The sequence below is a fragment of the Pseudorasbora parva genome, chromosome 4 (assembly GCF_024679245.1).
Source record: "Pseudorasbora parva isolate DD20220531a chromosome 4, ASM2467924v1, whole genome shotgun sequence".
NCBI lineage: Eukaryota > Metazoa > Chordata > Actinopteri > Cypriniformes > Gobionidae > Pseudorasbora > Pseudorasbora parva.
In genome coordinates this window covers 19947370-19967173 of record NC_090175.1, presented here as the reverse complement: position 1 = coordinate 19967173, position 19804 = coordinate 19947370, and the positions used below count along the sequence as shown (strand labels likewise).

Here is a 19804-nt window from a genome sequence, read left to right as displayed (position 1 = left end):
TGGCCTTTCTTTCTTTCCAGAACTCTCCATTTCTTTTTCTAGCCAGTCCTTGGTCTTGGTTTTGGGTCATTATCATGTTTCAAGGTCTAGTTCCGCTTCATCTTCAAATAGATGGTCTCACATGTCTCTCAAGCACTTTCTGATACAATGTAGAAATCATAGTGGATTCTATGATAGTGAGCTTGCCAGGTCCTGCCACAGTAAAGCATCTTCACAACATGACACTTCCACCTCGTTGCTTTACATTTGATATGAGGTTCTTTGGTTGGTTTACGCCAAACATGCCATCCGTTAAGCTTGGAACAAACTCTGCAAGAACAAAGAAATTTGTTCGTTTTCTCGAGGTGGCGAGAACAAGAACAAAGTTTGTTCTTGCCAGTACATTCCATACTTCACGAGAAAAGCAGGTGCCGATCATCTGCGTTTCTACGCATTAACCACGCCCACTTTAAATGTCTGACCAATCACGCAATAGTTCTCGGACACCGGCAAAAAAAAGTTCTGCTCAGGCGATGTGCCGAACTGAACTGTTTGCGACTGTGTTTACGTTAATACTCTTCCATTTGTGCACTGATAGTTCTTTGAGTGTATTTGACCAATAATAAGCTGGAAAAAGAAGCAAATGTTTGCACTTGTATCATGTCAGAGGCGGCTTTATTACGGTAGGCTATGTGTGCGCGCTTCAGATGTGAGCACGAAATCTGCGGGGATTAGTAGAATTAATTTATGTGCAATCCCGTGCGAAATTCAGACCGATCACACACTAACACTAACACACTGTCATGAGGAAAAAGTCCAGCAGAACGCGCGTTCGTGGTGCTCAGAGGTTAACCGGGCTGAGTGAGAATATGCCGGTGTGTGTCAGCTCGCTTTCGGTCGGAGAGGAGAGCGCAGCTGGTATCAATACTGTAAAAACTGAGAATTGTATCGTTTCAGATATTCCAGTATCGATATATATCGAAATATCGATATTTTTGACAACACTAGTTCCGCATGCTCTTGTGAACAAAGAAGCTGGCAAACGGCGGTCTTTCAAATCAGCTTTGACTGCTACTCTGGAAGACTTGGAGTTAAGTTTTTCTTTAAGTTTTTTTTTTTAAGTTTTTCTTTGAGAAAAGTACAAAGAACGGCACTGAAGTCATTCTCATGAAGGGAAGATGTGTTCAGAGTTTTTCCGACCGTATATGCCAAAAGTTTAATTATCAACTAGCTCTGCTTCACATTGTTTTTGATTGGTTGTAGTGCTATCCTATTGCGTGCAGAGGAAAAATGAAAAACAACCGCTTATCCCGCCCCTCGGATTGAGCCCTGTCAATGTTGAGTTCCCATATCCAACATTTTGATGTGGGTCTGGCTTGTCAGACATACTAATATCTATGTGTAACCAACTCTTCCCTTCCTTACAGCTCTGCAGTTGTTGTAACCCTGACCCACATCTTTCAGTTCATTTCTGTGTTATCTTACTCATCAGTTTTCTTTGCCATTGATGATCCACAGTCACTGCTTAGTGCCTCCCTTCATTTTTTTCCCAGATAAAACCCTCAATGCACAGTAGTCTCCGCAAAAGCAGTCTCTCTCACTCTTTCTGTTTTTCTTTTAGGCACATTTATTTCTAGCTTTCTGACCTGTTCTTTTTTTGATTCTTCATAACTCTCTTCCTGCCTCATTCTTTCTCTCTTTTTTGTCTTCTGGTGACATTTTCACTTTCTTCCTCTACCGTGCTGTTTTCCTCTCTCACTCTTTCTTTTCTTTCACACCTTCTTTTCTGCACTGACTCTTTGTCAGACTCAAAGAGAAGGATGCAAGTGTTAGTTTGCTCACTGCCTTCTCTGTGTGTGATCCGTGTGTGGGCAAAGTGTGTGATGTTTGTGTCTTTGTGTACAGACACAGCTAGAACTGTACGACCCTGTGTGTGTTGCAGGGACAGCATTGTGGAATTGCGCTTGTGTGTCACACAGCTTGAACCACTACACTGTGTTTATGTGTCTCCCTGTTAATGTGAAAACGTGATCATAGCTCTTTCAAACAGGTGTCATTTCCTGTTTTTTATTCAACGGCCAGTCTCAGTCCTCCAATTTTATTGGTCAACTCATGTTCAAAGAGTGATATCAGAGACCTTAGTAGGAGACAGCCCACAAAAAAACTGATTGGAGGAATTGCAGAACTCAATAGCCTTTTCAGACGGACAGTTCAAAACACCACATAAAACATGAACACGTTAGATGTTGTTGCAGAACTTTCATATCCTGATGGGCAAGAAAGGGTCATAGATGTTTGGAGCAGTGACTGGTGGGCATGTGTGGTACCCAACTTTCATGAAGGAATGTGGTTATTACACTTCAGAATGGACACATTCACAATGATTTGTAACACAACAAAAAAACAAAATTTGTTCCCTACACATCATGATGTAAGACAACAAATATTCCCTTTGAAGTCGGCCTCTCAACATTGCTTAATAGCTTACACTTTGGGGAAACTCCTTTCTCCAAAAATCCTGAAACCTGATTGTATCATGCTATTGCAATTTTCTATTGCCTTCTTCTGAAGCACAGAGCCCGGTCTCTTTTGGATATGGAGAGGACGACATAATGTCGGAGGTCCCTCTGAAAGAGACGAGTTCCCCACCAACTTCTCTCTATGTGGAGTATACTTTCAGAGGCTTTGACCAAGATGGGTCCCAGCAGCCAATGCTTGGTCAACCATGGTTCCCTGAGATGAGGGAATGAGATACTGTGTAGATCACCATGTACACCCTCCTCAGAGTCTATGTTTAGTTCTTGCTAAAAAGATTCTGAGATAATCTGGCACTCAGCACAGTGTGAGCAGTCGAGCTTCAGGATTTTTGGAGAAAGGAGTTTCCCCAAAGCATAATCGATTTACACAAAATCTCGTTCCCTCCTCTCAGGCAACCATGGTTACATTGAGTTACCCGAGATGTTTTGCAAAATATTGCTGTGTTTGTTTGTTTGGCGTACAAGGTCGGAAATGCCATCAAAATTAATACCAAAAAATAATAAATGAAAAAATCAATCAAGATATGAATTGCCCTTATATGAGTTCTTGTATTTTGTGTTCATAACACAAAATAATTCAAGGGGTTCACCCTGAAATTAAATTAAACTAGGCCTATCTTTTACTCACTCTGCTGTTGATTCGATGCCCTATGTCCTTCTATCTCTTTCAGAGCAGAAATTTAAAAAATAGTTCTGTATGCGCTCATTCCTATAATGGAGGTGGATAGCGACCAGGTTAAAACATTACAAAAATTATACCAAAGTATGACGCAATGATACAGTGAGACCCGCGCCATATATGGAAAGTGTCCAGGAGACATATAAGGTTTTGGGAGAAATAAACTATTATTCAGTCAAAACCTAGGCTGCTGACTCGTTGCCTCACTGCCTCATCAGACAATGACTTGAAAGGCAGCGTTTTGTGCATGAAGGCATCTCATGAAACTAATTTTGGACAGACTTCTAGGGCAGCGTAACAATTTAATGATCTACAGCAAAATAGAGAGAGCTTCGGTGAGAACTAAACACATATTTAATTACTAAAGTAGTGATTTCTCGCTAGAAATGACTTCAGAAGTGTAATATGTTGGTAAAAATCGTACATTTATACACAAACTGACCCGCAAACGCAACTTCTGGACGCCATCTTTTTTGCCAGCTCAACTGTCACTGAATGGAAAGCACAGGATTGTGGGATATCAAAGGCAGCAAAGGACACATACGCTGCCTTCAAAAATCGATCAGATGAAGGTATCTCAGGAGACTAGCCTAGAAATCTAGATGCACCCTAGCGGCAGCGAGTGTCTTCTAGCAACTCTCAAGACCCTTCTGAGCTGTATTTGCCTAACTCTTGCCGGGCCAATCACATTGTGTATAGAGTCGGTGGGCGGGGCTAAAATGACGACGGCCGAGTTGCATTTGCGTGCTTCTAGTAAACACAGAAACTGGCGAACGGCGGTCTGTCGAATCAGCTTTGACCGCGACTCTGGAAGATTTGGAGTTAAGTTTTCTCTGAGAAAAGAACAAAGAACGGCACTGAAGTCATTCTTAAAAAGGGAAGATGTGTTCGGAGTTTTGCCGACCGGATACGGCGAATGTTTAATCTATCAACAAGCTCTGTTTCACCTTCGTTGCTCTGGTTGGTTGTAGCGCTATCCTATCGCGTGCAGAGGGAGTTTGAAAGACAACCGTTTATCCCGCCCCTCGGATTGAGCTGTCAGTGGTGAGTTTCCAGACCAAACAACTTGATGTGGGTCTGGCTTGTCAGGCTATCAGGAGACAGGAAGTGAAGCAAACATTAGATTCAAATGCAGCTTGATGCCTTCCTGCCTTCAAATGTGTCCTCCGAAGGCAGCATTTTCCAGGTTTCGGACACAGCCCCCGTGTCTCTGTGTGCATTCCTAATGACTATTACAGACTGTTGTCATGACAACCGGTACACAATTTTCACTTCAGGAGGTTTTATTATTAGTATTGTATTATTTCTTGTCATATACCTTATAGAACAGAGGAGAATCGCGTTTTTTATTATTAAGCCTGATTTCTCAAAATGTTGTGTGTTTATCTTGGGGGCCATGACAACAGTGCGTGAGCATGAGCGCCGCACATGCTGATGGTTCATACTAGTCAATACAGGAGCGCACAGAGTAACGGCTGAGCTCAGTGTTTTGACTGAATAATAGTTTATTTCTCCCAAAACCTTATAGTATGTCTCCTGGACACTTTCCATATATGGCACAGGTCTCACTGTATCATTGAGTCATACTTTTGTATACTTTTTGTAATGTTTTAACCTGGTCTATGGATCGCTGTCCACTGCCATTATAGGAAGGAGCACGAGCAGGACTATTTTTTTAAATTTCTGCTTTTGAGGTCCGAAAGGGATAGAAGGACATGGCATCGAATCAACAGCAGTGTGAGTAAAGGTAGATTCAATTTCATTATAGGGTGAACTATCCTTTTAAGTAATATTACGCAAGCAAGTGGTAAAGCAAGTAAGTTAGGCTAATAATCATTCAAACAATTTTCTCGAAATTCAGTATGATTAAAAATATGATCTTCATTTTATACAGTAGTTTATTAAAACTCGTGACAGCCCTTCATGGACGACTGCCGCACACACACAAACACAACATAAAGTCTGTTGGTCTGGCCTGGTCTTCTCTCATCCTTTGCTGTTGTCGCTCCTCCTTTTATGCTTCTTCTACCTGAGAAATATGAGACCGGTGTGGTGCACAAAAATAGTTGCAAAGCAGAAAGGTTGCATTTCTCAGCAACACTTTGTGGTGTTTCATTCTTGAATAATTCACCATAGTTGAACTACGCTAATCGGGTGTGTCATGATTCAATGACCCATTCATAAAGTCAGTGGACACGTGCTAAACATGAATGAATGATTAATTACACAGAAGCAATTGCATTAACATTAACTAGTGATGAATTGAGAAATCAACTTTCCCTTGAGCTTTTCATATATAAAAGGTCATGGTAATACAAGAATTTTCTGTAAGTTTCAGAGCTGAAAACTAGTTAGTCAAAAAAAAAGCTTTTATAGACACCAGGCCCAGCAAACAGTCTTGTGCTTCATACTTACGTCCCTGTGCGATGAGAAACACCACCTCTACAGCGTGTCTAATACATGTTGCTTCGTCCACCGACTCATGGAGGGCTCGTGCTAGCTGGTCAACAACAATAAACATGCCGAGGAAGATTAAGATATTGCGCTATTCCTGGTTGTGGAAGAACACAGTCGCTGCATGCACTTCCTTCTGATCCTAATATTAGGAAAATGTGGTTGAACTTTATTTTTAATGAAGTTCCAGCTCACGTGGGGAAGACATAATCACTTGATTTCACTGCGGGATCGTTTGTAAACAAATCTCTGGTCGGTGCTGGATTTGGATCCAGCAGGAATGGTGCAACACACTTATGTGAGTAAAACGAGTTTTTATATGTAATAGTATTGCATTGTTATAGATTGTTTTGCTTATGTGTACGTGTCTAACAGAACATACCTTTAGCATGCTGGACTCAGACACGTATGGGCCAGGGCTCGCAAAGCCCGGATATCTAAAGCCTGATCATATAATGAATCTCATTATATTCTGTTCTTGTTCTGCTATTCTCTCACGGTTGACTTTATAAACACACCGATAAACCAATGGTTTACAATAAAAAGATAATGTGTGAGTGAATGAGCATGTGTTTTAGGGTTCAACACTAAGGACAGCACTTTGGCCTGAGGCTAGTTTGAGAGAGTTTTGGGCCTGTTGACTGAATTGTCATTTGCCTCTGGCATTGCTTTTGCGGTTTTTGAATTCTCTCTCTCTCTCTCTCTCTCTCTCTCTCTTTCTCTCTCTCTCTTGTGGGCTTTGTGTAATATAAAAATAATAGTCCAATCAATCGCGGGTCGATGAGAAATAAATCATTGTGTTTGTTTTATAAAGATGTTTACGAGCCCTGTGGTTGAGACAATCATTCTGGTTGCCGCTTCTCCGTCAATCTCTCCTCTCCTTCATGAATTGACAGCGGAGCTTAAGCTCATTAAATGTGCAAATCTTATCCAATCCTAGCCACGGGCGTTTACTTCCAAGTCTCCAGTGCGTCAAGCCAATCAAAACCCAGTGTTTTGGAGAAATCCTCAAAACCAGTGTAGAAAATAGCCTTTAAATGTAAATATCTCTTAGTTGACCTCAGACAACAGTATAAAAAAAATAAAAAAGCCAGTTCATGACACCCTTAACTAATAAGACACTCTGATTAACAGATTAGTAAGTAATAGTGCTTTATTTTTTCATACCTCATATGAGACTAAGAACTACTATAGACAGTTTCATAATTAATGTGAATAATGCATAATGTATAATTAATTCGAAGGTGAAGATAAAGTGTAGTCACTAGAAATTACTTAAGGCCATGTCCACACTAATAGATTTTCATTTGAAAAAATATCTTTTTCTTTTCTTTTTTGCCTTCCGTCCACACTAAGGCGGCGTTTTAAGTCAACGAATATGTAGCTTTTTGAAAACGCTCTCCAAAGCGGATAAATTTGAAAATGCCATCTTTGCGTCGTAGAGTGGACTGTGAAGAAGGTGGTATTTAAAAAACTTATGACACGAGTGGTGATGAATATTGTACCAATAGATATGTATGTTTTTACTGCCAGTTATGTGCTATTCATGTTCACACAGTTGCAAAAATATGTTACTTTGCACACTTCATATCACAGTCCTACAAGGATGAAAGAAAATGTACTCGATAAAACATGAAAACAAAACGCAGTTGCGTTTTAGACATATTATACCAAAACATATAAGCCTACCAAACAAATAATAATGGTTGACCGAGTGCGACCTGGACGCACGCATCAGTGAATGGTGAGATATTTTGTGTAATAAATGTAAGAATTGTGTGATAACTTTATGATGTATCATCTGAGTGAGCTTTTATGAGGTTGCGTATATGTGCAGTAAATTGAATTTGACTTTTACCAACTTTTAAGTGTGGATAAAAAACATTTGGAAAAGGTTAGTGTGGATGGAGAGTGTTCTGAAACATAAACATAATAAACTAAAATAATTTTTTCATATCTATCCAGATTAATGTAGACATAGCCTAAGTATAAGCATATCCTTAAGAGGGGATTAATTATTTGGATCAATTCTAAAGTGTAAAATATGATAATTCTCTAGTAATCACTCAAGTTAAATATTTGCTTTGTTATCAAAAAATCTCTCTTTAGTTCAACATAAACTTTAGTGGCTAATAGGGGAGGGAGGCCAAAAATCCTACAAAAACCTTTAAAGCTTACAATGACTTTAGTCATTACTAGAGAGTTCTCATTTACTTTAGATTACTGGTCAAAATAATTAGTAATTCCTTATGAAGGATTTGGTAATACTTGAGTTATGGCTACTATAGTATAGTGCAACCGATCCCAGGATTTGAAAACCAGGAGTATGTTGGCGAAGAAAAACATACATAGCCTATTATTGGCCTACAAACTGCTTGATGCTAACTTTTATTGAAAGGTAATTGAACTGTTGTATAAGGCGGCCTTCAAAAGCTGAGAAATGCTGCTTCCGCCAGCAGCAAATGAAGGTAGAACAGCAGCAAGGCACGTCTAAATCCATTGATCATGCACATTGATTCTGTCTACTGACATACCCTCATCTGATTGATTTTTTTTGAAGGCATGTATCCTTCACTGTTTATGATGTCCATTATCCTGTGCATGCAGTTGAGCGTAAGGAAAACAATGGCATCTGAAAAATTTCGGCTGGCAGTCAGTTTGTGAATACATGTAGGTTTTTTATTTATTTTTTACTTTTGACATTTTAGTGAATAAATTAGTATAGTTGTTAAAGGTGTCATGAACTGGCTTTTTTATTTTTTTTATACTGTTGTCTGAGGTCAACTTAATAATGTTTGTGTGGTTTTTACATAAAAAAAACATCATAACTAATAAGTAACAGGCTATTTTCTACACTGGTTTTGAGCAAGCGGCAACCTCCCGCGATCTCTCTTGAAGCCAATACGGAAGTAATGTAAACTGTAATTCCTTAACTGGCCACTAGAGGCAGGCTCCAGAAGGGAGCAGAATCTCATTGAGCCCCATATTAAAATTCTCATCTTTAAAGCAGAAAAAAAGATGTTTACAGCCTGGTACAAATTGTGGTTTTGGCTTATAATGCTAATTTTGATCTTCATGACAACTCTGAGGGGGGTGAATTTTTTTATAACTCATTCGTTTCCATTATATAAAGCCTTAAGGTTCTGCATAATTAAGGGCGTGGTTACAGGTGGATAGCCATTTACCCGCCGTCTATAGTTATTGCGTCACCTCCCACATCCCGCCTTTTTGCCCATTTTCTGTTATCCGGGAGTGACGCGCGTTGACTCGCTCACAAGATGGCAACGCCCAGCTCGCCCCTACTTTAAGCTTCAGAACGGCTTATCGGAATCCTATGGGTGACGTCACGGACACTACGTCCATATTTTTTTACAGTCTATGGTTTTGAGGCTCTCTCCAAAACGCTGGGTTTTGATGGGCGTGCTGCACTGGAGACTTGGAAGTAAACACCCACGGCTGGATTGGATAACATTTGCATATATAATGAGCTTCAGCTCCTGTCATATCTATGCTTCCCTGTTCAGTTCAGTTCACATGAGGGAGGGATTGATCTGAAAACGGCAACCAGAATGATTCAAGTACGTCTTTATCAAACAAACACAATGATTTAACTCTCTTCCACACGGGATTGATTGGACTATTGTTTTTGTACATAGCCAGCACGATCATTCGATATAAGCGTGAACCACGCGCGCACGCAAATGTGCGCACGCACCCTTCAAATGACAAGTCAAGAAAGGAATATTACGAGATCCATCAGCCTGCCGTCGGGCTTTTGTTTTGGTAGCTTTGCGAGCCCTGGCCCATACGTGTCTGAGTCCAGCGTGCTAAAGGTATGTTCTGTTAGACATGTACACATAAGCAAAACAATCTATAACAATGCAATTCTATTTCATATAAAAACACGTTTTACTCACATAAGTGTGTTGCACCATTCCTCCTATCAGATCCAATATAGAAGAATAGCATTGTGAGATTTGTTTACAAACGATCCCGCAGTTAAATTAAGTGGACAATGTCTTCCCCACGTGAGCTGGAACTTCATTAAAAATAAAGTTCAACCACACATTCCTAATATTAGGATCCGAAGGAAGCGTATGCAGCGACTGTGTTCTTCCACAAGCAGGAATATCGCAATATCTGGCTATATTCTTCAGCATGTTTATTGCTGCTGGCTAGCGTGATCCGATGTGTCGGTGGCCGGGGCTACTGAATTACACGTGCTTATTATTCTGTAGAGGCGGTGTTTCGTCAGTCGATGACGTCTAGATGTGAACACAATCGTTTTCTGGGCCTGGTGTCTATAAAAGCCTTTCTTTGACTAACAAGGACGTTTTCAGCTCTGAAACTTACAGGATAATCTTATATTACCGTGATCTTTTATATATCAAAAGCTCAAGGGAAAGTTGATTTCTCAATTCATCACCCCTTTAAATATTTGCTAGTTATCAAAAAAGCTCTCTTTAGTTCAACGCAAACTTTAATGGCTAAAAGGGTTTTCATTTTGTCATGAAAACAACAAAATTAATAAATATTCACAACACTTCCTCATCTAGGCTCTTTTTATGAAGTTTTTTTATTCCCAACAGATTAAAACTATATATCTTCTTCCTGTTTCCAATGTTACCCTTATCTAACACTAACTCATTTTCTCCTGCTAAAAATACCCTCTATTCACATATGGCTCGTCCCCCATATTCCTCAGACTTGCCCCAGCATACCAACACAGTTTTTGGCCTCTAAGGCTCATGCACTCATTCACGCACACACTCTCACCCCTCTCTGGTCTTTATTTTTAACCCAGTCAATCAGACACCGCTCACCGATGACGCAGATCCACATGCAGTACTGACACCATCAGCCAGAGAGAGAGAGAAAGAGAGAAGGAGGCTGGCAAAATGGGGACAAGCTGTGGCAAAGAGAGGAGACGGAGGGAAAACAAAGTGCTCAATAATTATCAAAGATAAAAACCCTCATAATGTACACCTGAATGCATTCGATATATGACTGACAAGTTGTTAAAGAGTGTAGGGGGCCTTTTGTTAAAACATTTTGTCAGGGAACATCCAAACTCACTAGTTTTATTCAAAATATGACCTAATATTTAACTAAAATACTCGGCAGACACCATTACAAGTCCTTTTTAAGAGTCAGATCAGGTAGAAACAACTCTTTCAGGGAACACTTTTTCACATTTTTGATAAATATGCCGATTTGTAGGTGTCTTCCACTCTCTCTCTCTCTCTCTCTCTCTCTCTGTCACTTTCTCTCTAACTCTCTCTATCGCACTGATAGGTTCACACCCACTCGTTTGTTAAACATTGAGACAAATAGCTTACATCACTCTCGGCGGAAAGACTTTTTAGGAAGTTCCATAAAAAGAACCGCTTCTCCCCCGGCTAACTCACAACACAGCCGTGACGCAAGACAGAGACCAGCCGCACACACACAGACAAACACACACATACAGCTTTTGCAGGCTCTCTATGTGGTTCAGAAGAAAAGAGATGAAACAAGCAAAGGATGTGTGTCTGTGGATATTCTGTGTGTGTGTGTGTGTGTTTAAATGGAAAACAGAATAGCCATTATAGCTAAAAAGGATATTGCACTGTAAAGGGGTTTTGTCAGATAAACTAATTTGGTAATAGGATTTAACTGATGATAAATATGATTTGAAATGACTGAAGTATCTGTAAAAGACAGATCAGGTAGAAATAGTTTCTTAAGGCATCATTTTCACATCTTTACTGGAAGTGTGTGTAGATGTGAAGCCATGGTGTTGTTGACGTCATCTTGACGTATTTCCCGGCAGTTGCGAATAGCAAGCTACTACATTTATTTTCCATGGAAAAGTACAGAAAAATGTGTGAAACAAGCAATAGAGGACTGACAAAACACAAGCTTCTTTGACAATCTAATTGTTAGTACCTTCTTGTGGAGCCGTGTAGTACTACAAGAGTGAGATTCAATTACCTCAGCATCCAACTGAGCTCTGTGATAACTAGCCTCCCTCTAAATCATTCCAGCCTGTCCTAAATCATCCTCTATCTTCTCTTCATTACCTCTCGGAGTGTGAGGAGGAAAAATGTGTGAGAGACAGGCTGTTCGCACACTTAGGATGTGGGGTTAGAAGATTTCCCAAGGTGCCTGGGATGTGTGTGTAGACGTTTACGTAAATAAGACCCCAGGACGACTGACGTCAGTGCAAGGGCTTGATTTTGTGTGGAGCTGAGGTGAATCTTAATTGTGTTTGTGTATTTGTTTTGGCCTTGTGGGAAGGATGATGTCAATTTCAAATGAATTATTAATTAATTCAGGAAGGTTTTGAAATACTCGTGCATGTGCTTAGAGAAATTGGTCAGGTGTTTTATAAACCCACAATCATTCTGTTCGTGATGACAGAATCCTATATCTGTCTTATTTTCGTCTGTTTTTTTGATGCTATTAAATTTCAATCCACCATTTGATTCCAATCCAAAGAACCAACAGACCAAACAAACACTGATTTTCTGATTAGTTTAGTGCACATGCATGCTCCAAAAGTCTTAATAATAATCAGCTTATGTAATTGTCTTAGTTCATTTGACTTGACTCGGAATCTTCATTTTAAAGGAGTAATCCTAGACTACTGCTGTATTTACACCATTTAATGGGATCATATCTTAATGTTATTTTAATAATTTAATGTTTTCATTCCATGTATTAGATTTTTTTTGCGTTAAAAGTCTCATAATTTAGTTTTTATGACCATATTCTCTATGACACGGAGGATCATGTTTTATATTTAAATGAAATGTATTCTTGCTGTAACTTTCTTTGTAAACTTTCTCCAAATAAAAGATTTTCCTAAGAGGTATAGGAGCCCTAACACATCCGAATATGCTCTCGACTACTTTACAGTACGTAAAATCAATAGTATGTCTGAAATCCAGGGGAGAGGATTTGTGAATGGTGCAATTTGACACTGTAGGTCGATGAAAACATGACAAATGCAGTATGTCAGTTTACATTCACTTTTCATACTGGAATGTACTTTTTTAACAGTCGCAATTTATGGTGTTCAAAAGAAGTATGCGTTTTTTGGACAGAGACCCCTTTGCTGAATCTGCAGCGCCACCAGTCTGTTTCCCATACAAACACATACAGCTCTCTGGTTACTGGTTGTTCATGTGAGGACATTGTACAAAGATACTCATTATGCGATTTGTCAGTAGAGTATTTAAATAAATAGGCCTATTGGGATTGAAATATGTTACCATATTTTGTTTGTCCAGTAGGCTTATTGATGTGTATTATTAAGGTTTATTTATATTATTATTATTTATTATAATTGCATTTATGCCCCCTCTAAAACTGGAAAAAGGCAATAATTGAAATATTGACTACTATTATCTTTGGTTATATACCAACTTAAATAATAATAGTATATGCTGAACACTAAATCATTGTTAAATCGATGTTCTAATAATGTATTCTGAATGTTAGTCATTTTAGTCTGAGTGGAAATGTGATCTGATGTATTGATGTTAAGAGCGAGACAATCAGCAGTGATATCAGGGAACAACGGTCTCAGGTGTCACTTTTATTACCGTTCCAAAAGTATGTGGAGGTTTTACATGGCCTTTAGGCCAAATTACCCCTCCACCCTGCCACACATTGCCCCGCCCCAACCCACCCTTGTCAATGATCATCCCTGACCCACACGAGTCAGGCATCAGTTAAGGCTCGTTGTGATGGACTGATTTCCTCAGGGGAAAAGTGAATGGAGGATGAGGAAGAGGAGGAAGAGGGAAGAAGATGGGAGATGAGGTTAAGAGTAGAGAGAGAATAATGAGGGGTGGGAAAGAAAAAGCCATGCAGTCATTTGATATCAGCAGCCACATTCTCTATTGTCACTTTTTTTCTTTTTGCTAAGCTGCTGCCCATATCTGACTGACCTCCATCTCTCTCCTTCTTTCCCTTCCTATGATGACTCATACGGGTAGTGCGCTCCTCCTCTCCTTCTTGGCCCTCCACCCTCCCCCTCCTTCATCTTCTCCTCCTCTCTTTCTCTCTCCCCTGTTCCCTCTCTTTCTCGTCCTCCCTAGCCCTCACTTGGTGGCCATAGTGTAGCAGCCGTCTGGGTGCCACTGCATGTCACGGATGCGCCTGACGGACTGCATCTGGGGATGACGAGCGCCATACTCATTAAAGTGACGGTATTCGCCCTTCTCCAGCAGGTACTGGCTGCCACGGTAACCAGGATACTGGTAACCCACCCAACTAAGATAAACAGACACCACAAACAAAGAGAATAAATAAAAGTCAAGAACAGAATTGAGAATAGAGAAGAGCCTCTCATCACTTCTATATTGTAAAAATGATCGCAGTGGAAATTATGTTATTCATATTTTAATGTTATTGAAATATTAGAAGTAGCAATACTGTTATCTAGGTAACTATAAAAGGAATTAACGCTGAACTGTGTAATGCAAGGCAAAAGTAATGACTATTTTCAAACAGGTTTCCAGAAACCCTGCTGGCAAACTGCTGGCTAACTCGTATGATCAGCTTACACCCTGACAGTTTTGTTCAGTGGTGGGCTTTTAAAATCACATTTTCATACAAAATTGCCACCTCGTAGTTACGTTTTCCTGTGATGTTGGGATAGTCCTGCAAAAATGTTTTGATAGTGCCACATTTTATACACTTTTTAATGGCTAGGAGAAAGTGTTCTAACATTAAAAAAACCTACAGACTCTGCTTTAAACTCAGTGGGTTTAGGAAGTGAATGTATGACTTATAGATTACAGACTTCATCTGTTATCAGATCTATTTTTTATGTTCAGCTATCACAGTCTTGCACTCAGATTTCTTTGATGCGAGACCACTTACGTGCCACAGCTGACCATGATGCTGCCAACGCGGTCGGTAAAGCCGAAGGTGTACATACTGGGCACATCATCGTCCATAATCTCCATTTTACGGCCCTTGAACTCACCAACTTCATACAGACAGATCTTATGCTTTTCTGGGTCCTGTTAGGAGCACAAAGAAGGAAATCGGTGTATAACATTTATTAAGAAATTAATATGGATTAAAAAAAATGCTTTGATGATGAGTGATAATAGGACAGAAAATTATGGGAGAAGAGTAGGAAGAGATTAGGAAATGTTAGAAGCCAGATTTAAACTTGTGTTTCCTGCAAAAGCAAGCGTCATTGCTCAGTGTTTTAGTGAATACATCAATGAATATGGATTTTTAATATGTTTGGCCTCTTTGACACTTTGATGTATTCAGTGAGTGTGAGATGATAGTCCAGGAAATGATAGGAGAAGAGTGTGATGAAATTAGGAAATGTTGGGAGCCAGATTCGAGATTCAAATTAGCATTCCATGCAAAAGCACCATGACTCACTGTGGCAGCGAATACATCCATGAATATGGATTTAAAAAATATTTTTTTCTTTTTCAGTTTACCTTTAGCATTTTTGCCACTCTTATGGACAAGAACAAAATAGGAATGAGATTCAAACTCACATTGCCCAAATGAGCACAATGGCTCAGTGAAAGTTGATTGATGTTTTGAAGATTTTGCACAAAAACTTTATGAAAAAAAATTATACGTATGTATAATGAATAAAAGGGATGAATACCATTCTGACAGGTCTGAAGGACAGCAGGTAGTCGTTCCTGTGGCAGTTGCTCCAGCAGTCCCAACGGGGGTACTCACCCTTCTCCAAGATGTACATCTCTCCGCAGAAGTTCATCTGTTCCCAACCCACCCAACTATAGGAGAAAGAAGGACAGAGAATTGAGGAAGTGTTGACATACACAACAATTGGTAAGTCACTCACGTGTATCACAGAAAGACTCACGGGCCACACTCCACGCGGAGGGAACGCACTCTATCCATGCCCATTTCACACACGTTCATGCACTCGTTGGAGATCTCGATCATGCGGCCCTGAAAGTTCTCCTGATCAAACACATACATCTAAAAGAGAGGAGACAATCAGCTCATTTTAGCTTGCTATGCAGCTATATATTAAAGTTCACGAGTTTTTGTGCCCATATAATCATAGTTTAAGTGGTAAACAGATTTGGCTCGCTGTCTGCTATAGAGGGGCTCGGAGAGGATAATATACCTGAGCTCCGATTACCCCCCATAACAGGCAAATTGTACAAAAGGGAGGAGCAGGGGAGGAGGAGGGATGCTGCACAAACTAACAACCGGAAGAGGTAAGCTGCTGGTTTTATACCTTGCTATTAACTGTAAGATTAAATGCGTGTACTCCTCCAAAAAGTGTTTAATAACTTCACTTAGTTTAGCTAAGCTTAAAAATACTGCATATACAACACCCACATCTATTTCTATGGAAACGGAGTTTTGATCAGCTGTTTGCCATCATACACCTTGTAATATGTCATAGTTTTATGTATCTGTAAATTGTACCTTGTAGTTTCCCACTCCCATGTCAGTTCTCTTATGAGTGTGAGCAGCCTTCCCATCAGGCTGGGAGGCGGGCTTGGACTTCTCTCCACCAGTGGACATGATGACTACAATAAGAGAGCATATGCATGAGTGGAGAAATGTGAATAATTTGCAGCCTTCCTTGCTGGAAATATCTATTGTTGGACATTTAGTGATGTCAAGTGCTAAATATTGCTCAAAGCAATTAATGAATCCCATTCTTTCAAACCGAGTACATCTATAGCCCCTGGATGAATTCTTCACCCACTCACTTTGAAACACTTTCACAATAGTGGTATAGATGTGCATTGTTCATACGCAACATGTATTTTGCCAGAGATTATTCATTTAGAAATATATGACAAAATGGTACATGGTAATGTAGTTCAACCCGAATATTAAAACTTAAACATGAATTAGACCTCTAAGGTATCTGATGGAATACTGATGAAATATTGTTAAAATGACTGATATAATTCTTGCCTTTTTTACTAAATATTTGCGTAAGATATTTAATTAGCCTGGCTACAGATTTTCACAAGGCTTTAAACATAAACCTGTTTATTTCAACTAACAGCCACCCCAGTACGTAATTAACAGTAATTTACAATGCGCACTCTGTGAATAATAAATATATAAAACTCATCACTTGGTACACATTTTTTATATTTTATAAACTACCTTTTAATTTAATTTCACCTTCTCTCTCTCTCTCTCTCTCTCTCTCTCTCTCTCTCTCTCTCTCTCTCTCTCTCTCTCTCTCTCTCTCTCTCTCTCACTCTCTTCATATCCACAGCATAGACACAGCTTTTATCTTTTCTCTATAAATTTTTATGTTATGACTAAAAGGTTAAAGTTCATCCTGACATTGTATAAATTTCTATGCTCAAAAAGGATTACATTTTAATTGCTTTCTACCGGTGACTAATGTGTCAAAACTGTTATAGGTATTCTTACATTCTCATGTTGGAGTTTCTTTGCTGTAGACTATTCAACCAAATGAAATGTGGGAATGACTTTCTCTAAGTTTGTTTTTGCTCACAGACCCCAGTCTCTTACCTGTGTGTTAGTCAGTAGCCGCTGTCTGTCTCGATCAGTGTGTCAGTGTGTGTATTGAAAGCAAACGTGTCCCTTTTATAGGCTGGCGCTTGGCATGGGGGGATTAGGCCAACAGAAACAAACTCGCTGAGCTCACCAACCCACACACAGAAAAGAAATCACCCCATCATCAAACAGAGAGAGAGAGAGAGAGACAGAGGGAAAGAGGAGAGAGTAGTACTAATTTATAAGTCAAGAAGTCTCCTTGTGTGGGGGTGTCCAGTTCTTAAACTTTACAAGGTGACAAGAAATTTAAGCTTCACAGGACAGATTCCAGACAGTGAAATTAAGTACATAAAACCTGATCAATGTAAAACCAAAGGGGGAAAAAAATTACATTTGATGGTAATGAACATTATAGGCAAACCCTCACCTACCAAATTGAAGGATTAGATTGGCATAATTTCCACTCTTTTACGAATAATGCTTTGGTATTTTTCTTAAAAAATAGTATATTTGGTGCCAAGAAGCTTATTATGGTGTTGTCTTAAAATTGACAAAAACAACAAACTGAATTTGCCTGCTTCAGAACACAATCGCATTTGTCAATGTAATGCAACACCAAAGCTAAATATAAGGCAACAAATTGAAGACTTGGTGAGTTTCCAAACATACACTGAAAATGTTAAATGCAAGTTAATTTGATGCCAATAAAAGTTTTTTTTCTCAGTTAACCTGCTTTTGCAATCCATATGTTGTGTTAAAACTCTGGTAATCGTTTTTTTCTTTCTCTAATATGCCAGCAAACCTGCACCAATTAAAATGGAAGCTTCTTTGAATTGAATGCTGTTAGACTAATACTTGTAACGTAAAAGCATGTTAAATAAATCCTATGTGAATACATTATTTTTCCTTGACACAGTCACAAAATGTCAATCTCTCTCTCTCTCTCTCTCTCTCTCTCTCTCTCTCTCTCTCTCTCTCTCTCTCTCTCTCTCTCTCTCTCTCTCTCTCCCCCCCCCCAAGATGATAGGGTAAAAAAACTAAACAGATCGAATAGGATGTCTTTATAACACCGAAAAAGAAAAGAAAAATTATCGCAAAACTTACAATAGGGCCAACAACATATTCCTTTAAACCTTAAAAGAGCAGCACAAATTAATATTTTGGCTATGACTATTCCAAAATAGTTACATCTGTTGGATGCACTTTATTTTAGAGTAGGATACGTGTACTTTACTACAGAGTCATACTGGGTAATTACAGGGGTCACAGTTCAGGGTTAGTAGTTAATACCCAGTAATTGTTATTAATGTATAAGTACATGCACTTGGGAAACAGGAATGTGATACCCATCTCTTATATTATGAATTTGCCAAAATTTAGCTTTCTGAAGATTAGGCTAAGCTGTCATGACCTCAAGACACCAGACAAACTACAGATATGTTTATGTGGTTTGAAAGAGAGGACGTTCACAAATGCTGTGGGTCAAATCCCTGTATTCTCCACCTATAGGCCGCTCATTGTGTACCATACGATGCACAGTGCTGACCGATAGGAATACAACCGCTTGAGCTCCATTGTGCTCCACGGGCGCGGGCACTCGCTCACTCACAGCTTCATCAAATTCAATGCGCTGACGGCGCGAAATGCTCCTCTACTCTGGACTCACAATGAAGAGAATAATCTCAGACACGCACACGCACACACACACACACACACACACACACACACACACACACACACACACACACACACACACACACACACACACACACACACACACACACACACACACACTCCCTTACAGGTCTTTCCATCAGTTTCAGCGTCGCGACACCCAGCTGTGATGGTCGCTATAAAATAGAAGCGCCAAATAATCATAAAACTCCTCGCCAAACGGGACTGACGAGCAGAGCTGTAAAGTAGGAGAGGTGGAGATTCAGGTAAGAGAAAGTTAGAGTAATATATTGAATCATTGTTTTATGGTAATTGTAATTTGTCAACTATTAGGAGTGCCAAGTCAAAGTTAGTCAGCTGTTGGGTTAGGGATATTACCTAGAATAAAATAATGGCCAACATCAAATGAGTTGTCATTTGAAGTTCTTTATACAGACACATATTTAGGCCTATATAGCTAACAGCCTATAAGTTCTGCTAAGAAAAATAGTGCACAGCATAGAAAACAACAAACTAAGCAAAGAGTGCAGGAACAATATTACAACATTTTATACACACCAATCAGGCATAACATTATGACCTCTGACATGTGAAGTGAATAACAAGTGAATAAATATTTCTTAATCACAGCACATGTTAGTGGGTGGGATATATTAGGCAGCAGGTACGCATTTTGTGCTTAATGTAAGTTCATGTGTCAGAACCAGGAAAAATGGGCAAGCGTACTTGAGCGAGTTTGACAAGGGGCAAATTGGGATGGCTTGACGACTGGGTCTGAGCATCTCCAAAACTGCGGCTCTTATGGGGGTGTTCCCAATCTGCAGTGGTCAGTATCTATCAAAAGTGGTCCAAAGAAGGAACAACGGTGAACCGGTGACCCGGCCAAGGCTCAAGGCTTCTGATAGAAAGGTGTCAGTATAAACAGTGCATCACAGTTTGTTTAATATGGGCCTGCATAGATGCAGACCAGTCAGGGTGTCCATGC

The 19804-nt window shown here is 39.6% G+C and overlaps 2 protein-coding genes across 2 annotated transcripts in view; one reads left to right on the top strand and one right to left on the bottom strand.

Annotated features, from left to right (window-relative positions):
• Window positions 1-19804, top strand: part of cryba1l2 (crystallin, beta A1, like 2) — a 68797-nt gene that overhangs the window by 37266 nt on the left and 11727 nt on the right. Inside the window, exons 3-5 of the mRNA XM_067441237.1 lie at window positions 15295-15471; window positions 15803-15869; window positions 18963-19085. The gene's annotated coding sequence lies outside the window, so the exon portion shown is untranslated. The remainder of the gene's footprint in view (window positions 1-15294; window positions 15472-15802; window positions 15870-18962; window positions 19086-19804) is intronic.
• On the bottom strand, window positions 13395-17190 carry crybb1l2 (crystallin, beta B1, like 2). Its single transcript, XM_067441234.1, has 6 exons — window positions 17161-17190; window positions 16084-16187; window positions 15506-15624; window positions 15284-15416; window positions 14524-14666; window positions 13395-13911 (listed from the first exon to the last, which is right to left on the bottom strand). The coding sequence occupies exons 2-6, from the start codon at window positions 16180-16182 to the stop codon at window positions 13740-13742; spliced, it is 666 nt and encodes a 221-aa protein (XP_067297335.1). The 5' UTR covers window positions 16183-16187; window positions 17161-17190; the 3' UTR covers window positions 13395-13739.

Excerpts from the sequence above, each read along its gene's own strand:
- crybb1l2 (XM_067441234.1), bottom strand. The coding sequence starts at position 16,182 with ATGTCCACTGGTGGAGAGAAGTCCAAGCCCGCCTCCCAGCCTGATGGG. Across the intron at positions 14,667-15,283 it reads CCTTCAGACCTGTCAGAATG|GACCCAGAAAAGCATAAGAT; the intron begins GTATTCATCCCT and ends TGCTCCTAACAG. Across the intron at positions 13,912-14,523 it reads ATCATGGTCAGCTGTGGCAC|TTGGGTGGGTTACCAGTATC; the intron begins GTAAGTGGTCTC and ends TGTTTATCTTAG.